This window comes from Chaetomium globosum, genomic scaffold (genome assembly GCF_000143365.1).
Source record: "Chaetomium globosum CBS 148.51 scaffold_1 genomic scaffold, whole genome shotgun sequence".
NCBI lineage: Eukaryota > Fungi > Ascomycota > Sordariomycetes > Sordariales > Chaetomiaceae > Chaetomium > Chaetomium globosum.
The window spans coordinates 1-24,540 of record NT_165976.1 but is presented as its reverse complement, the minus strand read 5'-3'; the positions used below and the strand labels follow the sequence as shown (position 1 = coordinate 24,540).

The window sequence follows — 24,540 nt, the reverse complement described above, 5'->3', positions numbered from 1 at the left end:
TGAATGCCCCTGCACTGATAGCAAACAAAACCCGGACGTATTGACGGCTGGGCCAGCACAGGCCGTAGTCGTCGAACCAAGGGCGCGTGTCGTCTCATTGTGTGCGGCCAGCCACGAGCGGCGTTTTCGGGAAGCTTGAAGGCTGCTTCAAGTCGGGTTCCAGGTTTCTAGGTTTCTTAGGCCGAAAATGCGGGACAAGGATCGAGCTTCAAGGAAGCACGGGCCACTTCGTCAATTGAAGACTCAAGCTCGATTCATTCCTTTTGCAGATTGAAGTGGAACCCCTGCAGATTTGTTGCCCTTGGTGATCTTGGAGCTCACCGCAGCTTCGCCTGCCAACACGCTTTTGCTCACGCGTCGGGGTGTGTCTGTCCCATTGCGTCTCCCTCCATTTCTTTTCTCCCCCCTCCGTGCCGCCGTAGGTGCGAGTTGTTACGCCATGCCCACCGTAAGGACTGTTGTTAGATTTCGGCCTCTTCTTGAAAAAGAACTCGAAAAGGATGTCATCGTCCGTGCCGACCGTGTCGACGAGGGGAAGCCATTGACTCTGGTCAAGATCCCCAGTCCCAAGAATGGAGCTGAAGAGTTCTCGTTCGCCTTCAACAGCGTCTATGAGCAGTCTACTTCGCAAGAGGAGCTGTTCACCGCCGAAGGCAGGTACCAGACTCAACGCGTCTTCTATCCCCATTGCGTTGCTAACCTCCACCAGTGGCTCCTCACATGAAAGCACTGTTTCAAGGCTTGGATGTAACAATCTTTGCCTACGGTGTAACAGGTACCGGCAAGACGCACACAATGCGCGGTGGACTGCGGCTTGCCGAACGCGGCGTAATTCCGAGGCTCCTGAGCAACGTCTACCGGAGGGGGAAGAAGATCACGAAAGACACCGACGGGGCAACGACGGTGACTGTCGCTCTTTCTTATTACGAAATTTACAATGACAAGGTCTATGATCTCCTCGAACCGCCCGAGAAGCGAACACCCGCCGGCCTGCCTCTCCGGGAGAAGGACGGAAAGACAATGGTTGTAGGCCTGTCAGAACGCGCGTGCGACGATCTCAAAGACTTTGAGAGACTGTACATCGAGGCAAACAACAACCGCGTCACGGCATCCACCAAGCTGAACGCCCACAGCAGTAGGAGCCACGCCATCCTGAGGGTCAAGGTGACACAGACGACCGGGGACATGGTTAAGGAGAGCACCGCTTCCGCCATTGACTTGGCCGGCTCGGAAGATAACCGGCGAACGGACAATGGCAAAGAGCGATTGGTGGAGTCTGCCGCCATCAACAAGAGCCTGTTCGTGTTGAGCCAGTGCATCGATGCGATCTCGCGCGGCGACAAGCGGATCCCGTACCGCGAGTCTAAGATGACGCGAATTCTGTCCTTGGGCCAGAACAATGGCATCACGGTCATGATCCTCAACCTGGCCCCCATTCGCAGCTACCACCTCGACACACTAAGCAGCCTGAACGTGAGCTCCAGGGCGAAGCGCATCGAGGTGCGCGAGATCGAGAACGAGATCGTATACAAGCAGGCCCCTCGCACCAATTCCGGCGGGCTAGGGGGTATCGGCGTGTTGCGTCAGCCACTACGGCCACTGAACAACGCCCACAACGTCCACACGGGGACGCTGGCAGCCAAGGCGGCAGAGAAGGCCGAAAAGCCCGACAAGCCCGTCAAGGCGTTCGCCGTCTACACCGACAAAAAGCCCTCGGTGGCCACCCGAACCATCGTCACCCCAGCAGCCAACACCTCCGCCCCACGACAGCCCCTCCAGCCGAAGCGGCCGACCGAGACATCGGACACCCTCCCACGCCCCTCGAAACTGGCCCGACCGACGGCGATCGGGCAGTCCCTCCTCCGCCAACCACAACCCGTCCAAATCGCACCACCTTCCCCTCAAAAACAAATCTCCATGACCCCCGACCAGATCGAAGCCATGGTCGAGAAGAAAGTGGCCGAGATCCTCGCCTCTCGCGCCGCTGCCGAAGCCGCCGAAGCGGCGCAACCCGCGCCGACTGCAGCAGCTGACTCAAGCCCCGCCATCCCAACCACCACCGTCTCCGCCGCGGCAACGACCCACAACGAAATTAGCGAGGAAGTCAAGCGCCGGCTGGAGGCTCTCGAGCGGCGCATCGACAGCGAGTCACGTGCGGATGACACCCGGGCGGAGGGGCTTCGGCTACTGCTGCAGGCGCGCCAGGCAAAGGAACATGGGGATGACGAGGGCGCGTTGGGGTTGTATGAGAGGGCGCTGCCTTTCTTTCCGGGGCAGGCGAAGCTGCTGGGGAAGATTGAGCGGTTGAGGGTCAAGCTGGGGAAGATGGAGGGGAATGTGGGAAAGAAAGAGAGGAAGGTGAGGGTGGTGAGTGGGGATGAGGATGGGGAGTATCAGGAGGGCACAGAGGCGGATATTGATGAGGAGGAAGACGTGGCTGGTAAGAGCCCTGCAAGAGGCAAGGGGTTGAAAAAGAGGACTGTGAGGACGGGCGGTTTGGACGAGGAACCGCTTGATGGGCCTGCCTCGCCACGGATGAAGCAGTTGCTTGAGATTGTCAACTCGAGGGATCCGGTGTTGATTAAGGGTTTGCATGGCTTTGGCGCGAAGAAGGCGCAGGATCTGGTCGACTGTTTGACACCCAAGGGCGACGAGGATTCCTGCCGCATTGAGTCGCTGGCTCAGTTGCGCGCGCTGCCTGGCATGGGCGGCCGCATTATTGAACGTGCCTACGAGGGGTTGGTTGTTGTTGAGGCGTAACCGTTGCTCGGCATTTTCCAGCGAGGTTTGTTTTTCATGCTTGTGGGTTCAATTGCATACCGGTCTTTCGGTGCATTTGCCCAAGGTTGGCCCTGCATTAGTTGGTCAGCATTCCTATTCGGTTTCCCAACCGGTATTGCATGGCTAGGAGTTTGGGCACGGCGTATTGGCGGCGCATTTGCTTGATTCACATTGTTTAATAAAGGGTGCATATTCCTTCGCAGCTGGGCCTTCTTCGTTACTCGCTTGGTGTAGGGGAATCGAGTTTTTGTTTGCATTTGAGCCGAAGATTGGGAATAAGAAGCGTGTATTAGAAGACATGCATAGTTGTATAGTTAATAGAGTGATGTTGTCAGTCAGGGCCCTCCTTTGAAGAGGGGAAGTTAATTCCATCTCGGTGCATTGGAAAAGGGGCCTTCGTGCATGGCGCTGAAGGAGCCCCACATTGCATCATCGCTGGTTGATCCACCGCCGGATCCGAGCATCGCACCGGGAGCTTCCTCGGAGCTTCGACATCTCCTTCACCGAGGCCGAAGAGGCCGGAGACCGCAAAAACCACTCAGATCCGCCGACAAGAGTCAGACGGAAAGCCCGCCATCTTCGGTTGCTCTAGCTTAGTGCGCTCGAATCAACCTCGGGCCAAACCCCACAGAGACTTTCCCGCACAAATCGCGCTGGGTCACGGCCGAGCCCTCCCCCCGTCAGTGACATTGACCACAAGACGCTGTCGCTCCCTCTCGTGGAAGATGACGCCCCGGTTCTCATCGAAATGGCCTCACAACCGAGAATTTTGATGGCGTCAAGTCTGAGCCGAGCCAAAGCAGCCCAATTCTTGCGACCGCGAGGGGCTTGCGCTTCCCTCTACCGACAACCATGGACAGCTCGACTGGGCGCCTTAAACGCGGTGGCTGCTTCCCCCCTACGAGCTGTTTTCCATACGACAACTTTGCGCCGTTATGGCCCGAGGACACCGAACGTCGAACCGAGCCAGCCTCTCGCCGGGCAGAAGACGACCCTCCCACAACCACAAGATCCCCTCGCGACAATAGACAAGAGCGCGCAAGAGCAGCGCAAGGCTGATTGGGCCATCATGAAAGAAATGTCGCGGTACTTGTGGCCGAAGGACAGCTGGGGGGACAAATTGCGCGTGCTGCTAGCCGTCGGACTGCTGGTGGGCGGCAAGGTCCTCAACGTGCAGGTGCCTTTCTTCTTCCGCGAGATTGTCGACTCGCTGAATGTCGACATCGCCGCCACGGGAGGTACGGTAGCTACCGTAGCGGGGACCATGATCTTTGCGTATGGTGCCTCCAGGATAGGGGCTGTCGTGTCGCAAGAGCTACGAAACGCCGTCTTCTCGTCGGTTGCGCAAAAGGCGATTCGGCGTGTGGCTACCAGGACATTTGGGCACCTCCTGAACCTAGATCTCAACTTTCACTTGTCAAAGCAAACTGGTGGCTTGACCCGCGCCATTGATCGCGGTACCAAGGGCATCAGCTTCCTGCTGACCAGCATGGTGTTTCACATTGTGCCCACCGCGTTGGAGATCAGCATGGTCTGTGGTATATTGACTTATCAGTTTGGCTGGGAGTTTGCCGCGGTGACAGCACTCACCATGAGTGCATACACCGCTTTCACAATCTGGACAACCGCCTGGCGGACCAAGTTCCGCCGCCAGGCCAACGCTGCCGACAACAAGGCGTCCACGGTGGCCGTAGACTCGCTCATCAACTACGAAGCTGTCAAGTACTTCAACAACGAAAAGTACGAGATTGGCCGCTACGACAAGGCCCTTCACCAATACGAGAAAAGCTCCATCAAGGTCGCCACGTCGCTAGCCTTCCTCAACAGCGGACAGAACATCATATTCTCCTCGGCCCTCACAATCATGATGTGGCTCGGTGCCAAGGGGATCGTCGCGGGTTCCCTCTCAGTGGGCGATTTGGTTCTCATCAATCAGCTCGTCTTCCAGCTCTCAGTGCCTCTGAACTTCCTAGGGTCCGTCTACCGCGAGCTGCGCCAGTCCCTCCTCGACATGGAAACCCTCTTCAACCTACAAAAGGTCAACCTCTCGATCAAGGAGAAGCCCAATGCGGCCTCCCTCGTTCTCCCCAAGGGTGGCGAGATTCGCTTCGATAATGTCTCCTTCGGATACTATCCTGACCGGCCGATCCTTAACAACCTGTCTGTGACCATCCCCGCTGGCAAGAAAGTAGCCGTCGTCGGGCCGTCGGGCTGCGGCAAGTCCACTTTGCTCCGCCTCCTCTTCCGCTCCTACGACCCCCAGTCTGGGCGCATCTTCATCGACGACCAGGACATCCGCGACGTCTCGCTCGACTCGCTGCGCCGTTCTATCGGCGTCGTCCCGCAAGACACTCCGCTGTTCAACGACACTGTCGAGCTCAACATCCGCTACGGCAACCTCGACGCGTCGCGCGAGAAAGTCTTAGAGGCTGCCCGCCGCGCCCACATTCACGATAAGATCGAGTCGTGGCCGCATGGGTACCAAACCAAAGTTGGCGAGCGGGGCCTGATGATCTCGGGAGGCGAGAAGCAGCGCCTGGCCGTCTCGCGACTCATCCTTAAGGATCCGCCACTGCTGTTCTTTGATGAGGCCACCAGCGCGCTAGATACCCACACGGAGCAGGCGCTGATGTCGAACATTAATGAAGTGCTAAAGGAGAAGCGCCGGACTAGCGTGTTTGTGGCGCATCGGTTGAGGACTATCTACGATGCGGATGTGATTATTGTCCTGAAGGAGGGGCGGGTGGTTGAAATGGGGAGCCATCGGGAATTGATGGAGGGTAATGGCCTTTATACGGAACTATGGATGGCTCAGGAGATGTCCATGCATGATCAGAGCCTGGGCCGGTCTGAAAGGGAGGCGCCGGTACCAGTGAAATAAAGGACTACGGACATCGTTTCAGGAGACGGATAGACGGCGAGCGGTCTGACTTTGCCGTACACAACACCGTCACGGCTTGTACACCTTTTCGCTTTTTAGGCATAACAAATAACATCCCACTTGACCTTGATAACCATGCCTGATCCGAGGGTTGAATGTGCCTAGCACAATCTCCAACATCTATGGCAGACTAGATAGAAAGCCCAACTTCTGACCTTGCATCTTCATACGTTAACAACAAAGATGAATAACCTCAAGCCACCGTCAACTCCAACCCATTGTAAGGAGTTAAGCCTCGAAGGAATTATCATCGCGCAACACAAGCTCACTCAACCAAGTTTTTATAAGAATGCCTTGTTACGACGGCCCTCTACGCTCCTGAGTTCAAATTAATTATGTCATGTTATTGCCGATTTGTTCAAGATCTGCAACCTTGGGGGCCGAAGGATTCTGTAGGGTAACTTCAAGCAGCTCGGCGCCCGCGGCGACGCAGGAAATACACAAAGTCCGAGTTAGCTCAAGTAGGTTTTTCCAGATGTAGGCAGACACCGAGGCTTTCTTTCCCGATCCCTTGTCCTACCCACCACACCACCCGCTATAGCCGGTTTAATCAGTCGCTTACAGTCCCTCGGGCTTCATAATAGCCGGGAGTACATACAACCCGCGAATAGTGTCGATTGAATTCGTTGTAGCACAGCCACGTTGGGCTGCTGGCATCGCCGTGTTAGGGGAGTCTCTTCGGGCGGTTGAGGACCATATGAATACCTCGTACCGATCCTTAGACTTGGGCTTGGGCAACCAGCGCATGTGGATATGAGTTGTCCTGAGGCCAGAGAAACAGTCTGAAAACCGCAATTATGCATCCTACAACCATTGCGGCCGTGGCCGTGTTGTCCGTTTGCTTTGGAGCTCCCTTGGACGCCCGTCACGCCGAAACCCAGGAATACGAGGAACCATGTAAGCAGGTCCGGAACCACGTCGCTAAGTGGATGTCGGAGAATAATATTGGTAGGTCACCCTCATCCGGCTGACAACAGCTATGCAGCCTAAACATGAAGTAGTGCCAAAAGATTCTACGGAATTTGAACAGGCAATCATTCCAGCGGCCCCCGCCGCACCGATTCCGCCCTCCATCGCCTTTGAATGCCTCAAATCCGTGCCCTTATACAAGGATACGGCATTGGGGCAGTTGAACTTTCTCCGACCCTTGTTTGAGTGGCAAAGTACTCTCGATGATCTTCGCGAACCCCCTGAGGGGTATCTTTCCGAGGGGGTTGATCTTCTTGGTGGCCTCGACAACATCACAGCCAAGCTGCAGGAGGCTCAAGGGAGCTACAAAAATGAGTTTGAGTTCTTGGCCGACTTGTATACCTTGACCTCGGTCAGGCCCAGGGACTTGCATTTCAGATACACCAGCTCCCTTTTTGATCTTTTCAGCTTCCCAAGACCAGCGCGATTTGTCTCGATTTCCACGGACGGAATTTCAGAGCCCAAGATATATCTACATGGTATATCTTCCCCTTACCACACTTCCTGAGGCGTAAATTGGCTGACCGTCCTGTGTCTAGCCGATGTTAACCACGCTGAGCGCCGGTATACCCCATCACCGGTGTTAACAATCGATGGGATCCCAGCTCTGGAGTTTCTACAAAAGGAGTCCGTCAAGGACGGTGGGTGCCACGATCCAGACGCTCGCTTCAATAGACAGTTCCCAAGTCTCGCCAACGACGCAGCTCTGGTCTACACTCCGTCAGAACCAGCAGCGTTGGACCTCCGCGATACCACAACGGTGGAGTGCCAGAATGGAACAAAGTTTGAGTTTAGCAATTTCGCTTTTGTCCGGGGTAACTTCAGCAACATTACCACTGGAGTTGACTTGTACAATGACTTCGGCCGGGGCAACGGCACGGGCCCACGGACTAGCGAAGCCGGGAATTATGTGTTACTCGCGAAGAATTACACCAGTCATTTTGTTGGCTACCCTATCCCTACCAACCGAACCAAGAATGGAAACGTGGCGGGCTTCCTTCCTAACAAGCCCGAGTTCTCGGACGTGGCTGTGCTCGTTGTTAATAGCTTCCAAGGAATCCTCGGTCCAGATACATTTGTTACGCCACCCGGCGTGTACTTCCAGGAGTTCTTCAACGTCACCACCGACTTCATCCGCGCCGCCAAAGCCGCCAACCGCAGCAAGCTAATCCTGGACGTCCAAGGCAACAGCGGCGGCCTCGTCTACAACATCGCCACACTCTACTTCGCCCTCTTCCCCGGCAGCACCCTCCCGCAACTCTCCCGTGCCCGCTCCCACCCTCAATTTGCCTGGCTGGGCGCCCACCTCTGGAACGGCACCACCTCTCCCGCCGCCGGCGTCTGGCCCCTCAACAACTTCATCCGCCCGGACCACCACCCCTGGACCTCCTTCGCCGACCTCTACGGCCCCCACCCAGACACCGGCACCCCTCACGAATACACCAACCCCTCTATCTTCAACGTAACTAACTACACACAACTATTCGCCGCGTACCAGGACCCCCTCAACGCCAACGGCGCGCAGTACACCATCCCCTGGACCGAGCCCCCCTTCGCGCCCGAGGATATCCTCATCGTTAGCGACGGGCAGTGCGGGTCCGCGTGCGCCATGACCGTGTCGATGTTGACGCATGTGCATGGCGTGCGGACCGTTGCGCTGGGCGGGCGGCCGCTGCTTGCGCCGATGCAGGCGCTGGGGCAGACAAAGGGCGGGCCGGTGATCAACTTTGCGGGGATGCCGGAGGTGGATCGGGGGGCGGTGCCTGAGGGGTTGGTGCTGCCACCGCCGGCGGACGGGTTTAAACCACCGTTGAGGGTGCCGGGGTTGGAGGGGGTAAGGGGGTTGGGGTGGGGCGTGACGGTTAGTTTTAATGTGGTGAATATGTTTCCGTGGGGAGAGGAGATGGAAGAGGGGGAGGTGCCGTTGCAGATGCGGTATGAGGCGGCGAATTGTAAGCTATTCTTTACGTGGGATATGGCGAGGGATATTACAGCTGTCTGGGGGGCTGCTGCTGCTGCTGCGTGGCAAGGCGGGCAGTGTGTGCCTGGTTCGACAACGAATGAGGAGGGGACAATGGGGGGAATACCTGGGTACACTGAGAAGGTTGCTGATCAGTATAAGTTGGGAGATGGGCCAGGTGTTTTCGGGTCTGACTAAGGCAACTACCTAGCGGCCGAGGCTTTCCTAGTTTTGTGTTTGTTCTGTTCAACCGCACTACTTAGCGGAGTTTTAGGGGTTCTTACAAGCCGGAAACTAACCGCTCATTCCTGGTAAGCCGTTAATATTCAGCTTACTGCCAACGAGCCGCTCAATCATAAGACGTTTGGCACACAAGCCGCTTGGGCCGCGAGCCGTTGAGTTACTGCTCGCAGAAGAGGACGCTTCGAGGCCCCTAAGCGGCTTGGCATGATGAGCTAGACCATACCAGCTCAGGTATTGTAAGCCGTATGTGAATAGCTTGTCATGGTGAGTTGTTGACACAACAAGCCGTACGTTGCTTGAGCCGTTACCAACGTCGGAGCCATCAGCTTGCAGCTCGTTGGTCTCAAGCGGCTCAAATTGTAAATAGCTTATTTGGGGAGCGGCTCATAGTATTGAAGCGGTTCTAAGACGGCTCATATCCAGTAAGTGGCTCAACTTCGGAGCGGCTCATGAAAAGGAGCGGCTCATGGTAGGGGAGCAGCCCCACATTGACGCATTGCCCAATGGACGCCGACTTCCATGAGTCCCGCGGCGCGCTCTCTTCTCTTCTTCTTCGCCTGAGCTGTTGTCCTGCTGCGCGGTAAGTTAGCCTATTCCGTTCTTTTTTCAGTTGTTATGTTGTTCTCGATGTGGGCTTTTACCGCTTTTTTTCTGCGGTCAATTGGCCCCCTTTTTTTTTTGTCAATTGACCTGCATTTGCATGTCTGGGGCGCTCTGGGCGCGGGTACGCAACCCAGGCAGCGCGGCAATGCAGTAGGCCTTACTCAAAAAACATGCTGAGCACCCGGGGAATGCGTTGATGCTCGACATACGCGTAGATTTGTCCCGGCCTGTCCTGAAGGACATAGCCCACCGCGCCTTTTCGCCAGAGAACTGGCTCAAGGTGTGGACGTATATGGCCGGCCGCATCGACTACGAGCATTCCCACGCCCTTGGCCAATACTACATACGCAGTAAGTAGCATTTCAGGATTAGTAGCGTTATATATCTGCAGCTAGTTAACATTAGTTAGCAATGTTTCAAGGGTTGGCTGTAGAGGTGGCGGAGTACCTTCGTGCTAAGGCGAAGGATACGGACACTGCCCTGGCGCGTCGTCAAGAACTCTTGGAGTTCTACGACGATATGCCGAAGAAGAACCGTAAGTAGCAATTGCTCCCTATTAACATGTCAGTAACTGCTAATGGTGAGTTATACAGAGTATAAGCACTTGACACAGGCCCACTTCCACCAAGTCCTTGAGCGGCAGCGCCGCCAAAAGAAGCTTCTTCTATCAAACCCGACTAGAACCTCCATCAAGCCCCTCATCATCGCTGGCACTGCAGTGCCGCAACCTTCGCGATGACCCGCGCGCTGTACCACAGGGCCAAAAAGGCCATCGTACGGCGCCGCCTGCGGGAGCGTGCTGCCAAAAAGCGTGAGCGTGAGGCGTCACTGGGAGCCCGAGCCGATGACCATGGAGCGCAGCCCTCGCCCTCTCAGCGCCCACGGTACGGCGAGGGCAATACAGCCGATGACGACGTCGCAGAATTCGACGATTTCCACCTCACTGACATCGCTGGCGCTGATGACGAGTGGGTTGACGAGCTGGGTGGCGACCTCTGGGAGCCGTACACTGCCGCAATTGTAGGTCCTCCATCGTGGCCCCCCTGCGATAGTGCCCCTCCTGCGATGATGCCCACCCGACGGTATCCCAGGCTGACTGTATTCCTTTGCAGAACTTTGACGAGAATGACATTGCCTATACCATCATCGAGGGTCTGAACGATGAAGACCACGTCGTGTACCCCGACCCCGAGACCGGACAATACCAGCTCGTCGACAACGCGCCTCTTCAAGAAGAGCTTGCAGCCCTTGCCGAATACCAATACATTGCTGACACGGTCGAGAACCATGACGATGAATCCGAGGGTGTTGCGGCAGTTGATGAACAGGAGGAGGAGGAAGTTGTCGCCGATGCCATCATCGTGGCCACGCCCTGGGCAGAATATCATGCGTACGGTCGCGAACCTAGCGACCCGTTCGAAGGCTCTGAGTCTGTTCCGCAGCCACGCAAGCCACACAAGCTGTCGGATTTCGTGCTCGGCTGAGGGCCTGTACTGTATCGTCCACGGCGTTTCCCGCAAGCAGTACGCAGCCCAGTTGCAGCTGTTGAAGATGCTTGGCCCAGTCGAGAAGGTCAGACAGCTGCCTGAGAGTCTCGACACGCTGAAGCGCCACGTTCGAGAATCTTTGCCGCACATCGACATGCGTACCGCCAAAGCCCTGCCCCTCAACCCAAAAGAAGTTATCGTCCTCACGCATAGTCACTGCCATTATGGCTGGCGAGAACCCAACGCAGGACCTCTTCTTCCTGAACCCGGTAGACTTCCTTGCTCGCATCCAGGGGTCGCAGCTTGTAGGCAATATGCACTACGGTATGGCTGAGCTTGTTGACCAACCCACAGAGCTCTGGCACTCCATGCAGTGGGCGGGCTCAGTGCGTACCACCAGTGGCGAGTTCGCATACTACCCGCCACTGCCGTCGAAGGAACCCATCTTCCCTGGCGACATCGTCGACTTTGAGTGCACCTTCTTCAGCTGCAAACACTGTCATAGCGGCCAAGGCAAATTCCACATTGGCCAGGTGATAGCAGTGTACCGAGATCGCCGTCAACACTCTCGATCCCTTGGCGTTGTTGGTGCCAACCCAGATGCGGAGCTAAGCGACAGTGTTGACCAGGCTGAGGAGGGAGATGTTGTCCTTCTTGTTGCTCGGGTTCTTCGAGGCCGCATTGATCTCGAAGATCATCAAGGAAAGGAGTGTTGTCATCAAGACTAACCCAACGAAGGACGAGGTTGACGATGACGAATGGGTGCTGAGCCATAGCCCTATGGAGTTTGTCCCACCGGCCAAGGTCTCCCGCCGCCGTGATGATATCGGCTTCGACTACGCGTACGGTAGCGCTGTGTCGTTTCCGGACGACCCGAGGGCGCGTCTCGGCCTCCCGCTCATCCGCCGTGTCTTCCTCCAGGACCAAGGAGCGTTGATGCCGCCTTGCCTCAATTTCAGTGACGGCTTTGGCTTATACCGAACGATGACCAAGTCTATCATGGGCTGCTACCTTCAGATCGCTGCTATGCCGAGGCGGGAGCACACGCGCCAGATCAATGTGCTGCCAGTCACCCTGGGTCCGCATGGCGCCAACCTCGAGGATGTTATGAAGGCGCTGATGCCACTCAAAGCCCTCGACCGCGGTACTGTTGTTGATATCAACGGGGTACAAACACTCCTCTGCGCACCCATTATCGCCTTCACCGGCGATATGCCACAACAACAAGACAACTCTGGCTGCCTTGGTGTTGCTGCCAACTTCGGATGCCGGGGTTGTAAAGTCCCTGCCGACAAGCGTGGGGACCTCGACTTCGACGTCTTGGACCAGACACGCGCCCATATGGAGATGCTTCGGCTTCGCCGTGCGATGGACGACATGCAGCAGAAGTACCGCAAGCAGGCCTTTTCGACCCAGCACGGCCTATCGATCGATGCTCCTGCTGTTCAGCATATCGCTCCAGCCCTGGACCTCATCAGCGGCCGACCCAGTGATACAGCGCATTCGGAGTTCAACGGCATCACCAAGATGACCCATCAGGTCCTCCTCGACGATGCGCTGAAACCCGAGTCTGTTGTCGAGTACTCCAAGGTCCTGCGGCGGATGCCCTTCCCCCCTGGTTGGGGGCGGATCCAGTCGCCATACAACGTACTCAAGTACAGCCTCCAGGAGCACACCCGTTGGTCCGTTTTGATGACCATCATCTTGTTGCTTTGGTTCAAGGAGACCGACATCAAACGGCCCTTTGTGCGGGCTATGAAGGCGGTCTTCTCACAAACCCAGCTCACCTGCACAGGCCAAGCTGCTGACATGGTGATAGCCACGAAGGTCGAAGGCCGCAACGTCGTCGAGATTCTCACAATCGCGCTGGCGGCCATTGTCAAGACCAACTCGATCCTATCGTCGGCCGAGCCCGGGAACGGGGCAGGCAGCCCGAGGCATGTTGCAGGAATACTTGAGACTATCCTTGTCAGCCGACGCTTGTTCCAGTTGATGTGTGAGGCTGCATCGCGCTCTACTAACACTGCGACTGGTGCGGCGGCAGCTCGTCGCCGCGGTGCCACCGCCGGCAATACATCTGTTGTAGGATCCCGCGCCACCTCTCGCGCCGTCTCGCCTGCAGGCTCCGAAGCACAGGTCGCCATCGTACCGGTCGAGGTTGTCGAGGAGGACGAGGAAGCTGTTGACGATGCTATCAACATTGGCCAGCTTACCGTCGCCCAGAAGGCGACCAAGTACCGACAGTGGGCGCAGCGCCCCAATGTGCACGTCGGCCTGCACTACATCGATGTGTTCCGCCGGTATGGGTTGGCGTCGTTGTTGATGGTTCTTCCTGGAGAGTTGAAACACAAGTAAGTGATCGTGTCCCATGAAAATTTTGAAAAACTCTGCTAGTGGTTCAGAGCGTCGTCATGTGCCGCCCGATACAGCTGCTGGGTTCTCCGAACCTTATGCCCACTCTGCGGAGACTCTGCGGGAACTCTGCGGGCGCTGTCTGATCTACAACAAGTACCTTTAGGGGAGTTGGTAACGGGTGCAGTACGCTTCGATTTAGGCTGACAGGCTTACAGGCTGTGGAAGAACATTGTGACCACGACGAACCATCGAAACCCTGAGAAGGACTGCCTGACATACGAAAATATGCTGCAGACTGTGCGCTTGACACTGCTTGACGGTTTCTCACACGACGAGCCGGACATCACTGCCAAGCTGAAGGGTCTTGCATCTGCGGCTCCTACACTGTTCTCAGTGTTGCTTCCTCGCGAAAGTCTTGGCCGTACCGATCTGGAAGACGAAGACGACCCATCCATCGGCGCCAGGGTTGTCGATGACATGTCCCATCCCGACGCGCGTGTCCTTGTATTCGTCAAGACGCGTGTGTACAAGGCAATGGGATTCCCTGTCCGGGAGGGCGAGTTAAGTCTGCCCTTTTCCATTCAGCTACGCGATGCGTATCAAGCCGACTATGGCAAGAACATTGTGGTGACTTCGAACTGGCCGATCAGGTGGTGGAAGAAAGTCTCGTTTGGAGATAGGTATGTGGCCCCCATGCTTCCTCATTTCAGCGCTAACCCGCCTCAACCCTGTTAGCAACAAGCCTATGGGCGCGCAACGCCTGGTCTATCAACGGGGTCAGTATGTGCGTTACCGAGTCAACAAGCTTGGTAGGCTCGAGCATATTATGACGCACGAAGCTGTGCACGGTTCGTGATCCTTGTCATCGTCTCGGTCATCGTTATGCTACCCTCGATCCATCTTCACGCTACCTGCTCGGCCATCATGGTTTTGCCATCAAGCCGCAGGCTCCCCTGTCAACGGCGTTCTGCACACTAGGTTGGGTCGCCGTACTGGCCTGCTAACATGCTTCTGTCACCCAGGTTCCGACCAATCCTACGTCTTTTTAGTCATCACGCCTCTGACCGATACCGGCGCTGCTGAGGAACTGACGCGCCTCCCGATTCTGAAGATGGCGCAGGCAATTGAGGATGAGGACTGCCGCCACGAGGTCGTTGGCCTGCCGAGTCTCCATCACGACTGCCTCTACATGGTTCCATTCACGGCACAGCCCGGCCGGCGCCTCTTGACAGCGGGCGCAGGCACAGAAATGACAGAGTTGACGGCCGACACAGAGCTTCTCTTCGTCAACTGGCGCGTGCAATTTGCCTGATCTGGCAGTGCGCTTGGGCGTGAACCCATTGAAACCTGAATGTACGGAATACTGCAGTGTTGCGTGGACTGGATCATGGATGCGCCGGCGCATGGTGGGAAAGGGGTGGCGTTGTACGGATTAGAGAGGCGCAGGGACAGTCAGCACAGTTGAGACCATTGCCGTAAACGGGTTCACATCTGAACGGCAAGAGCTGCCCCAAGCGGGTCTTCCGCAAGGATCGCCGCTGTCTCCGATGTTGTTCCTCTTCTTCAACGCCGACCTAGTGCAGCACAAGATCGACGCGAACGGAGGCGCAATTGCCTTCGTGGACGACTACACTGCCTGGGTAACGGGCCCGTCAGCGGAGTCGAACCGCACTGGAATCCAAGCTATCATTGGCAAAGCCCTTGACTGGGAGAAACGGAGCGGTGCGCAGTTTGAAGGCGAAAAGACAGCCATCATACACTTCACGAGGAACATGGAGCGATTTTCAGAACAACCGTTCTCGGTCAAAGGCGAAGTGGTCAAACCGAAGGAAAGTGCGAAAATCCTAGGTGTCGTGATGGATCGCGAACTCCGCTACAAGCAGCACATTGCTAGGACGGCAGCTAAGGGCCTCGCAGCCGCTCTGGCCCTGAAGAGGCTGAAGATGCTTTCCCCGCGGACAGCGAGACAGCTATTTGTTGCGACAGTAGCCCCGGTCATGGACTACGCTGCCAATGTCTGGATGCATGGGTGCGGGGAAAAAGCACTGAGCTGGCTGAACAGGGCGCAGAAGATCGGGGCCCTGGCCATCACGGGAGCCTTTCGAACCGCAGCAACAGCCGTGGTGGAAGCTGAAGCGAGCATCCACCCCGTACGAGAACGACACGCCCAGGCGGCAGCCAGTCTGTGGATCAACATCCACACGCTACCCGGAACGCATCCCCTTGCCATGAAGAAAGTCCGGAACACCGTACGATTCGTATCTCCGCTGCAGAAAATTGCCCGCGTGGCCGAAGGAGTACGAGTCGACCGGATGGAGACAATCCAGGAATACGCCGTCCCGCCCTGGGTACCTCGCCTACGACCGACGCTCGAAGCCGATCGAGGGAAGGCGGCCGAGATGGTCAACAAAATTTCGGGAATCGTGATCGCAACCAGCTCATCCGTAAAGAAGGGCATTGTTGGCATGGGCGGCCTTGCACGGGATACTCTCTTCAACAGAACTAGCGAGACTGTGACAAACTATGCTGTTGTTCTTGGGACAAGGGAAGAGCAGAACCCATATACAGCAGAGCTAGCAGCCATCGCAATGGCCCTGGAGAAGTTACCGGCTAGCATCTGCCACAGGCACATCACCGTGATCACTAGGAACCAGTCAGCGCTGGCAGCAGTTGGACAGCCGCGGCAGCAATCCGGCCAAAGCATCATACGGCAAATCTACGACTTGGCCAGGCTGCACCGACAAAGAGGGAACTCGGTCAACTTTCTGTGGATACCAGCGGAGATTGACTTCGCGTTGGGGTCAGATGCCAAGGCAGCAGCCCAGAGAGCGTCGAAGCAAGGACGCACACCCGACTCCCAAATGCCCCAGGCCAAGTCTACCGCGATGAGGCTGGCAATGGAAAGACAACTGACGACAAGAGTTCTACCTGTAGGCGTGGGCAAGTTCTCAAAGGCCATGGACGCAGCACTACCAGGCAAGCACACGCGCGATCTCTATGACAAGCTGAAGCGAAGGGAGGCCGGCGTATTGGCGCAGCTCCGAACCGGAATGGCGAGACTGAACGGCTTTTTGAGCAGGATTGGGGCGGTCGAGTCAGACCTTTGTGCCTGTGGACAAGCGAGGGAATCAGTGGAACACTTTCTTTTCCGATGCGTGAGATGGACAGCTCTGAGGGAAGACATGCTGCAATGCACAGTGGCAAGACGAGGAAGCCTCTCGTTCTATCTGGGAGGGAAAGCGCCATCGGATACAAGGCATTGGTCACCAGATATGAAGGCAGTCCGGGCGACGATCAAATACGCAATGGCAACAGGAAGGCTGGAGCTGAATGAAGAGGAGAGTCTAAACCAGTCACAGTAGAAGAAGCCGACACTCAACACCACGAGCCTCAACCACGAGCCTTAACCAGCAGGTCCCGCTTTAGCTGCTGAAGATAGGACGCTGAACACTTGGAGAAAGTAGCCTCCAAGCTGATCTGCTAACAACAACCAAGGCAAGAGGTAAATGGTGCAGCGAGAAAGAGGGAAGAAGTAGGGGGCTTGTACGAGTTAAACGCAAAACGATCTGATCCGGATGTAGCTAGCGTGCTAAGGCCCTATAGGCCCAGTGCCTCCGGGCGAAATAAATTCCATCCATCCATCCAAGGACAGTGTGATAGAAGCAGTCTACACACGGTCTGCTGGTAACAAACTTCTCTTGCGTGGCAGACTTGCAACTTGATCAAGCCCCCAACACTGGATTACATTTCCTTTGAGACATGCATAGGGCTCCCAAATGCGCCTCGTGGCTCAAATGATCCCAGCGCGGCACTCACAAACGATGTTAAGCGCGCGGCACGCGACCAACCGCAAGGCCAAAGCCTGTTGCCAGCCTGAGAGTGAAGGAAACATACAGTATGTCTTCCAATTTGTGCACTGGGCGAAATGCGGCTGGAGAAGATTGAATGCCACTTTGCCACCCCATCGCGAAATCGCATTCTCCCGGGACAAGCCGTGTTGGTTGAAGCTGCGAATTGTGTTGTTGCGTGGGAGACGCTGAGTGGCCGGATAGGCAACAACACGGCGCGTAGAGTTCCGGGCTGTCGGGACAATCACCACCTTACAAGCACTTCACCTCAGCTCTGCGGTGTCGTCGGATGAGGGGTTCAAACAGGGACCTCTGAAGGCAAACCTGCACAAGAGGTACCGGGCGAAGGCCAACTAGGTAGACTCTTAGATTTTAACATTGCCAATTTGTGGTAAGTTACTTGATTAACTGATTACTTCGGTACCTGGCGTCGTAGATTGCATGTCGAGCCTGCTCAATGCTGTATCCCGGAGAGTGCTGCGAATGTTGGGTCAAGTCTCGCAGACCGCTAAATCGATGGCCGTCGAGCTTGTCTGGTCAGGTTTGGGCGGCGTTCTGCACAGTATCCGGACGGCTTGTTCGAGCAGCTGCTTCGCCTGCTGACCAGTGAAATTGAGTGGCTTACCCTCGGCGGCTAGGATTCCCGTTCGATTCGGCCCCCTTGGCCGTTCCCTCTGTCTCAACAGTAGGCTTTCGAGCTTGTAGCGAACTGTAGTTGTGATTGCTAACTGGAGAACTCCCAGAGCTCTCCAGCACGGGTGACTATATACTATCTAGGCTTCCTAGGTACCGGCGTACCTTTTGCTGGGAACGTGAGGAACGGTGATCGTTCCTCTCGTTCCAGACTGGATCCTGGGAACGGTCGCCGTTCCCTTCGTTCCTCTGCTGATTGGTCTGAGGCCCATTCTTAATGATTGGCTGGGAACGCTTCCCGCGCGTGCCCCCATCGGGGCGTGGTACGCGACCATAACCGTGACACTCTATCAACGAATCGCAGCTTTGCAACGGACTGAGCGCGAGATGCTGGCTGAGAACCAAGATTTAACACGCCGGCTTTCAGCGGTCAAACAACACCACGAACGCAGAGCGCGTCAGTGGAACGAAGGTATTCGCCGCAAAGAAACCGAGTACGAAGCTCGAATGCGAGAGTTAGGCGAGCAGCTGTTGGACCTTGCTAGCCGGAACCCGCAAAAGCTCCCACATATCCTTTCCAATGACCAGATTTCGGCGTGGTTCAATGAACAAGACTTGTGCTGGAACCGATGGGCGACAACCTTTGGTCATCAGGATGGGAATCGACTCGGTGGCAGTCTCCATCCACTGCAGCTGCAAGAGTTGTGTGGCGACGTCAGGGGATTCGTTCGTATGACCGACGCGGGCGGCCTTCCAGCAGAGCTCATCGACGGTGGCAAAGAAGCTGTGCACACCCTTCTAAACGGCATGCTGGCGCACTTCATCTGCGCTGAAATTATCGCGTCGCCGATGTGGGTGTTTGTCGCCGCATCCCTCGGGACTCTGGAAAGCCCTGGTATCGTTCCATCCAAACCTGTCCCGGGTCTGCCGGGCTTTCGCATGGACATGAATAGCTTTGGCGACGTCGCACCCCTCCGAACCGAGCCATTCCAAACCCCGCGGAGCCCCCAGTTCCCCCCGCCCCTGATCACTTCCATGATGCCATCTCTTGGCACCAGCGCCTCATTTCTTGGTCTGCCTCTGAAGGCGGATATGGAACGACTTGTGCACATGCTCACAGATGGTTAGTTGGACTCATGAAAAATCTTCACACATGTTCTTTGCTAACACGCCTTGATAGCTCAGGATGACGACGCCAGAGTGACTGCGCATCACTGGAGGGCTCAGATGATGCGGCTGTTTGCCGACGGAGGCTTCAGTATCAAGGATGTTGCCGCTGCGGGCCGGAACGAGTCTCGCCGGACATTTGTGGAATCACGTCTGAACTATGCACGGAAGCTGAAAGAACGTTTTCTGGGTGGCTCTGCGCGGTTTTTACTCCAGGACCAAGACGCAGGCGGTATCGAGAAGCTCGAGGGTATGCTGACGGATATCATCGACGACGCCTTAAGATTCTCAAGCAGATTATGGACACGGATGGCACCCGTACGTTTGCACGGATGGAGAGATTTGGGAAGCAAGGAGGTCAGGGCCACAACCCCCCTTGTCACCCTCTGTCATGCCCAGGTCGAAGTCGAATCTCACAACCACCGTACCGAGGCTTCCAAAGAAAAGCCAGCTGGCTCGTCACAGCAGGACAGCCAAACCGACCACCCAATGGTGATGGCCGTGCAACCGGCAGTAATCACGGACAGCATCAACCTCCCAGTCGCCAGCGGCGAAACCAAAGACGACGGCATGGCCTTGGTCTGGCTGAAAGCACGGGTCATGGTTGCAGGCCCAATGTCAGTGGAAGCCCAAGAGTCGTCCGATGCAGTGCGCCAGACTTCAACACGACTGAACAAAGGGCGGACGGATGAGCCCGCGATCACGTCGCCGAGTTTGGAAAAAACAGTACATACCCCTCGCACTCCTGAGGCATTCGAAGTGTTGCCCGCTGCATCGTTTCAGGCGTCGGCAGAACCAAAGGGGTAGACGCACGGATTATGGCGTTGGCCTACCTCCGATCGAAAGTTCAAAACGGCGCTTGGGTGAAGGTAACACTTGTTGAACAGATACGATCATTGTTTTTCTTTGCACACGACAGGCGGTGTCTGGCTCTACACTTGGTTTATGGGCTGTGATTTTGTGGGATCGTCGGACGACCATGTGGTCACGGTATTTATGAAAGGAATGAAAGCAATTTCATACTTTTTTCCGAATCATTTGTTGATAACTATCCCTGATTTCCTATCCTAACGCGACATCTCTGGTGTTCAAGGTGGATCCTGCACAACATAGAAACGGAAGAACTTGTGATACAAGGTTTTGTGAGAAGTGAGAAAAAATAGCCCGATGCGCGTGGAGCAAGCACACGAGCAGAGAAATCACCCGGGAGCCACGGCGGACGGGCTTCGAACCGTCAATCTCGCCCCAGATCGCTATTACCGCGGCTACGCCACGGCGCGACCTTGGGGGCTTAATTGACTGTCTTCGCTCGGTAACTAAGGTCTTTTCGCACCAATGGTGATGGTAACGCTTTCTTGGTGTTTTGAATAATACACACACACACACACACACACACACAATTTATTCCGCCCGGCGGGCCTAACCCGAAAGGGCAACTATCATGCAATCTACTAATACATATCCTAAAATGGATCCTGGTCTCATGAAGCCCGTACATCCTCCTTTTCTGGCTTAACTCCTTACAATCTTGCCCTCTCTGCTGCGGGTGCTCGTGGGTTAGTAGTACGAAAAGTAAGCTGGCTTGAAGGCTAGTCTCCAAGTGTCCAACGTCCTATCTTCGGCGGCTGAAGCGCGCTTACTCGGTGTGGCACGAGATGAAGGAGGGGTGTTAGTCGGGGTTTAGGATGGTGAGGTTAGTTTGCTTCATTCTGTTGTTGTTCTGTCCTCAGACGACCTGTGGTAATGGCAAAACGTATCGTCGCCCGCACGGCCCGCATGTTGGGGGACCAGTCCCTTGTCATCCGAGGGCGACTTTCCTCCCAGGTAGAAGGAGAGGTTCCCCCTGTGGACATCCGTACATTGCAGCATCTCCCTACGGTGTTGATCCCATTGCTTGCATCGGAAGAGGAAGTGGTCCACTGTCTCTCTGGCTTGTCCACACGTACACTGATCTGACGGTGCTGCTTTGATGCGATGCAGGTATGTGTTGAGCTTGGCCATGCCTGTTCTAAGCTGAGCAAGCACGCCGGCCTCGCTTCGGGACAGGTGGTCGTATAATAGTTGGGTGTGCTTCCCTGGTAACGCTATATCGACTCTCTTGGAATGTCTGCCCACTTTGTCAGGTAAGGACGTGGGCGGTGCCCGCTTTGCCCATGCGATACGGAGGGCTGTTGACCGCATGGCAGGATCCTGCGTTTGTGGCGTAGCGTCCTGCCGTGTTGCTTCCTTTGCTTTCGCTTTGGCTGTGTTCAGGAGCTCGTTTTTGGTACCCGCTTGGATCCAGACGACCGATATCGTGTTTCCCGCCTTGCGTAAGGCACTTATCGCATCGTACGCCTGACAGAGATATTGTTGTCCTGATTGCTGGTGTGGTCGTTCCAAGGCCATCACGGCTGCCTTGTTGCTGGTGGCAAGGATGATCTTTCGGTACCTGATATTTCGAATCAACCTCAACGCGTACCCAATAGCCGCAAGCTCGCCTGAGAACGGGTTTTGCTCCGACCTGGAGCCCAGCGTCACACTAAAGGCTTCGTTCCTTGAGCCATCTCGCATCGGCAGCGGGAGACGGACGACTCCTCCGATCCCGACCATGTTGTTTCGTGCGGAGCTGCTTACGGCGATCCGGACCGCCCACTCTGTCTCTTTTTGCTGGATGCCCGTTCTGTCAACCGTAGTGCGGACTCGCCTCTCCCATGGCGCTAATACGACGGGAGCGATGGTTTCGAGGCTGTCCAATGGGACGTCCTTGAGGAGATCTGCTACTTGAAAGAAAGGGGAGCGGTAGGATCTCCGGAACTTGCGCATCCGGGAAGTGGTGTTGCGGAGTGGATTCGTCTCTGGTAGGGTGTGAATGTCCGTCCACATCTTGATCGCCATCTTCCAGAATCGATCTTGAGCCGTGGGGATGTGAGCTTCTGCTTCTGCTACGCGTGTTGCTACCGTGCTGAACGTTCCTATGATCCCTTGCGCCGCGACCCTCTGCACCCTGTGTATGGCTGGCGTGGTCTTCCAATTGCATTGGTGCATCCAGACGCTGGAGGCGTAGTCCACCACTGGCGCGACCATGGTAGTGAACAGCTGCCGCGCCGTAGCCGGAGACAGACCACTGAGCCGTTTCAGCTCCATCGCCGCGCTGAGCCCTTTGGAGGCCGCTCTTGCGATATGCTCCTTATACCTGAGCTTGGCATCTATGACTACTCTAAGAATTTTGACGTGGTTTTTCGGCTGAACATCTTGACCCTTAATGGTAAAGGTCTCGGAGTTGGCTTTGTAGGCCTTGCGGGTAAAGTGGATGACGGCCGTCTTGTCTGCTTCAAATGTCGCCCCGCTTCTCTTTTCCCAGTCTAGTGCTTGGTCGATGATTGCTTCAATGCCCTTGCGTGTGCTCTGTGCCGTCGGTCCTGTGACCCAGGTGGTAAAGTCATCGACAAAGGCTATCGCACCACCGTTGACTATCGATCTTTCTCTGGACCAGATCCGCGTTGAAAAAGAGGAACAAGATGGGGGAATAACCCTAATACCTCCAGCGACTCGGCCTGCTTCCATCGGCCTTGGTTCCAAAACGTCGACGCCAGGTTGGTCATGCTGGTCAGCGTGTCGGGAATGCTCCTCGCCCAGTACCCTCTTTCTCGTCTCCATCACTTGTACCTCTAGCGACTCGGCCTCCTTCCATCGGCCTTGGTTGCTGTACGTCGACGCCAGGTTGGCCATGCTGGTCAGCGTGTCGGGATGCTCCTCGCCCAGTACCCTCTTTCTCGTCTCCATCACTTGTACCTCCAGCGACTCGGCCTCCTTCCATCGGCCTTGGTTGCTGTACGTCGACGCCAGGTTGCCCATGCTGGTCAGCGTGTCGGGATGCTCCTCGCCCAGTACCCTCTTTCTCGTCTCCATCACTTGTACCTCCAGCGACTCGGCCTCCTTCCATCGGCCTTGGTTGCTGTACGTCGACGCCAGGTTGCCCATGCTGGTCAGCGTGTCGGGATGCTCCTCGCCCAGTACCCTCTTTCTCGTCTCTATCACTTGTACCTCCAGCGACTCGGCCTCCTTCCCATCGGCCTTGGTTGCTGTACGTCGACGCCAGGTTGCTCATGCTGGTCAGCGTCGAGGGATGCTCCTCGCCCAGCACCTTCTTTCTCGTCTCCATCACTTGTACCTCCAGCGACTCGGCCTCCTTCCATCGGCCTTGGTTCCAAAACGTCGACGCCAGGTTGCCCATGCTGGTCAGCGTGGAGGGATGCTCCTCGCCCAGCAGCCTCTTTCTCGTCTCCATCACTTGTACCTCCAGCGACTCGGCCTCCTTCCATCGGCCTTGGTTGCTATACGTCGACGCCAGGTTGGCCATGCTGGTCAGCGTGTCGGGATGCTCCTCGCCCAGTACCCTCTTTCTCGTCTCCATCACTTGTACCAACAGCGACTCGGCCTCCTTCCATCGGCCTTGGTTCCTGTACGTCGACGCCAGGTTGGCCATGCTGGTCAGCGTCGAGGGATGCTCCTCGCCCAGTACCCTCTTTCTCGTCTCCATCACTTGTACCTCTAGCGACTCGGCCTCCTTCCATCGGCCTTGGTTGCTGTACGTCGACGCCAGGTTGCCCATGCTGGTCAGCGTCGAGGGATGCTCCTCGCCCAGTACCCTCTTGAACGTCTCCATCACTTGTACCAACAGCGACTCGGCCTCCTTCCATCGGCCTTGGTTCCTGTACGTCGACGCCAGGTTGCCCATGCTGGTCAGCGTGTCGGGATGCTCCTCGCCCAGCAGCCTCTTTCTTGTCTCCATCACTTGTACCAACAGCGACTCGGCCTCCTTCCATCGGCCTTGGTTCCTGTACGTCGACGCCAGGTTGGCCCATGCTGGTCAGCGTCGAGGGATGCTCCTCGCCCAGTACCCTCTTTCTCGTCTCCATCACTTGTACCTCTAGCGACTCGGCCTCCTTCCATCGGCCTTGGTTGCTGTACGTCGACGCCAGGTTGCCCATGCTGGTCAGCGTCGAGGGATGCTCCTCGCCCTGCACCCTCTTGAACGTCTCCATCACTTGTACCAACAGCGACTCGGCCTCCTTCCATCGGCCTTGGTTCCTGTACGTCGACGCCAGGTTGGCCATGCTGGTCAGCGTGTCGGGATGCTCCTCGCCCAGCAGCCTCTTTCTTGTCTCCATCACTTGTACCAACAGCGACTCGGCCTCCTTCCATCGGCCTTGGTTCCTGTACGTCGACGCCAGGTTGGCCATGCTGGTCAGCGTCGAGGGATGCTCCTCGCCCAGTACCCTCTTTCTCGTCTCCATCACTTGTACCTCCAGCGACTCGGCCTCCTTCCATCGGCCTTGGTTGCTGTACGTCGACGCCAGGTTGCCCATGCTGGTCAGCGTCGAGGGATGCTCCTCGCCCTGCACCTTCTTTCTCGTCTCCATCACTTGTACCTCCAGCGACTCGGCCTCCTTCCATCGGCCTTGGTTCCAAAACGTCGACGCCAGGTTGCCCATGCTGGTCAGCGTGGAGGGATGCTCCTCGCCCAGCAGCCTCTTTCTCGTCTCCATCACTTGTACCTCCAGCGACGAA

The 24,540-nt window shown here is 56.3% G+C and overlaps 6 protein-coding genes across 6 annotated transcripts; 5 read left to right on the top strand and 1 right to left on the bottom strand.

The window, feature by feature from the left end:
• Window positions 1-572: 572 nt before the first annotated feature.
• CHGG_00006 (uncharacterized protein) lies at window positions 573-2,760 on the top strand (the record flags this gene model as incomplete). The annotated part of the gene is made up of 2 exons (XM_001219226.1): window positions 573-591; window positions 710-2,760. The coding sequence occupies 2 exons, from the start codon at window positions 573-575 to the stop codon at window positions 2,758-2,760; spliced, it is 2,070 nt and encodes a 689-aa protein (XP_001219227.1).
• A 1,090-nt stretch (window positions 2,761-3,850) lies between these two features.
• CHGG_00005 (uncharacterized protein) lies at window positions 3,851-5,662 on the top strand (the record flags this gene model as incomplete). Its single annotated transcript, XM_001219225.1, has 1 exon — window positions 3,851-5,662. The coding sequence occupies one exon, from the start codon at window positions 3,851-3,853 to the stop codon at window positions 5,660-5,662; it is 1,812 nt and encodes a 603-aa protein (XP_001219226.1).
• An 857-nt stretch (window positions 5,663-6,519) lies between these two features.
• On the top strand, window positions 6,520-8,849 carry CHGG_00004 (uncharacterized protein; the record flags this gene model as incomplete). Its single annotated transcript, XM_001219224.1, has 3 exons — window positions 6,520-6,670; window positions 6,724-7,170; window positions 7,231-8,849. The coding sequence occupies 3 exons, from the start codon at window positions 6,520-6,522 to the stop codon at window positions 8,847-8,849; spliced, it is 2,217 nt and encodes a 738-aa protein (XP_001219225.1).
• Window positions 8,850-9,908: 1,059 nt separating this feature from the next.
• Window positions 9,909-16,701, top strand: CHGG_00003 (uncharacterized protein; the record flags this gene model as incomplete). The annotated part of the gene is made up of 9 exons (XM_001219223.1): window positions 9,909-10,032; window positions 10,192-10,517; window positions 10,610-10,969; window positions 11,339-11,370; window positions 11,614-13,335; window positions 13,555-14,019; window positions 14,082-14,119; window positions 14,362-14,636; window positions 14,776-16,701. The coding sequence occupies 9 exons, from the start codon at window positions 9,909-9,911 to the stop codon at window positions 16,699-16,701; spliced, it is 5,268 nt and encodes a 1,755-aa protein (XP_001219224.1).
• A 1,396-nt stretch (window positions 16,702-18,097) lies between these two features.
• On the top strand, window positions 18,098-19,794 carry CHGG_00002 (uncharacterized protein; the record flags this gene model as incomplete). The annotated part of the gene is made up of 3 exons (XM_001219222.1): window positions 18,098-18,143; window positions 18,248-18,943; window positions 19,001-19,794. 3 exons carry the CDS (start codon window positions 18,098-18,100, stop codon window positions 19,792-19,794), a joined length of 1,536 nt encoding a protein of 511 aa, XP_001219223.1.
• Window positions 19,795-20,691: 897 nt separating this feature from the next.
• On the bottom strand, window positions 20,692-24,464 carry CHGG_00001 (uncharacterized protein; the record flags this gene model as incomplete). Its single annotated transcript, XM_001219221.1, has 4 exons — window positions 20,692-23,000; window positions 23,141-23,303; window positions 23,366-23,807; window positions 23,941-24,464. The coding sequence occupies 4 exons, from the start codon at window positions 24,462-24,464 to the stop codon at window positions 20,692-20,694; spliced, it is 3,438 nt and encodes a 1,145-aa protein (XP_001219222.1).
• Window positions 24,465-24,540: the final 76 nt, after the last annotated feature.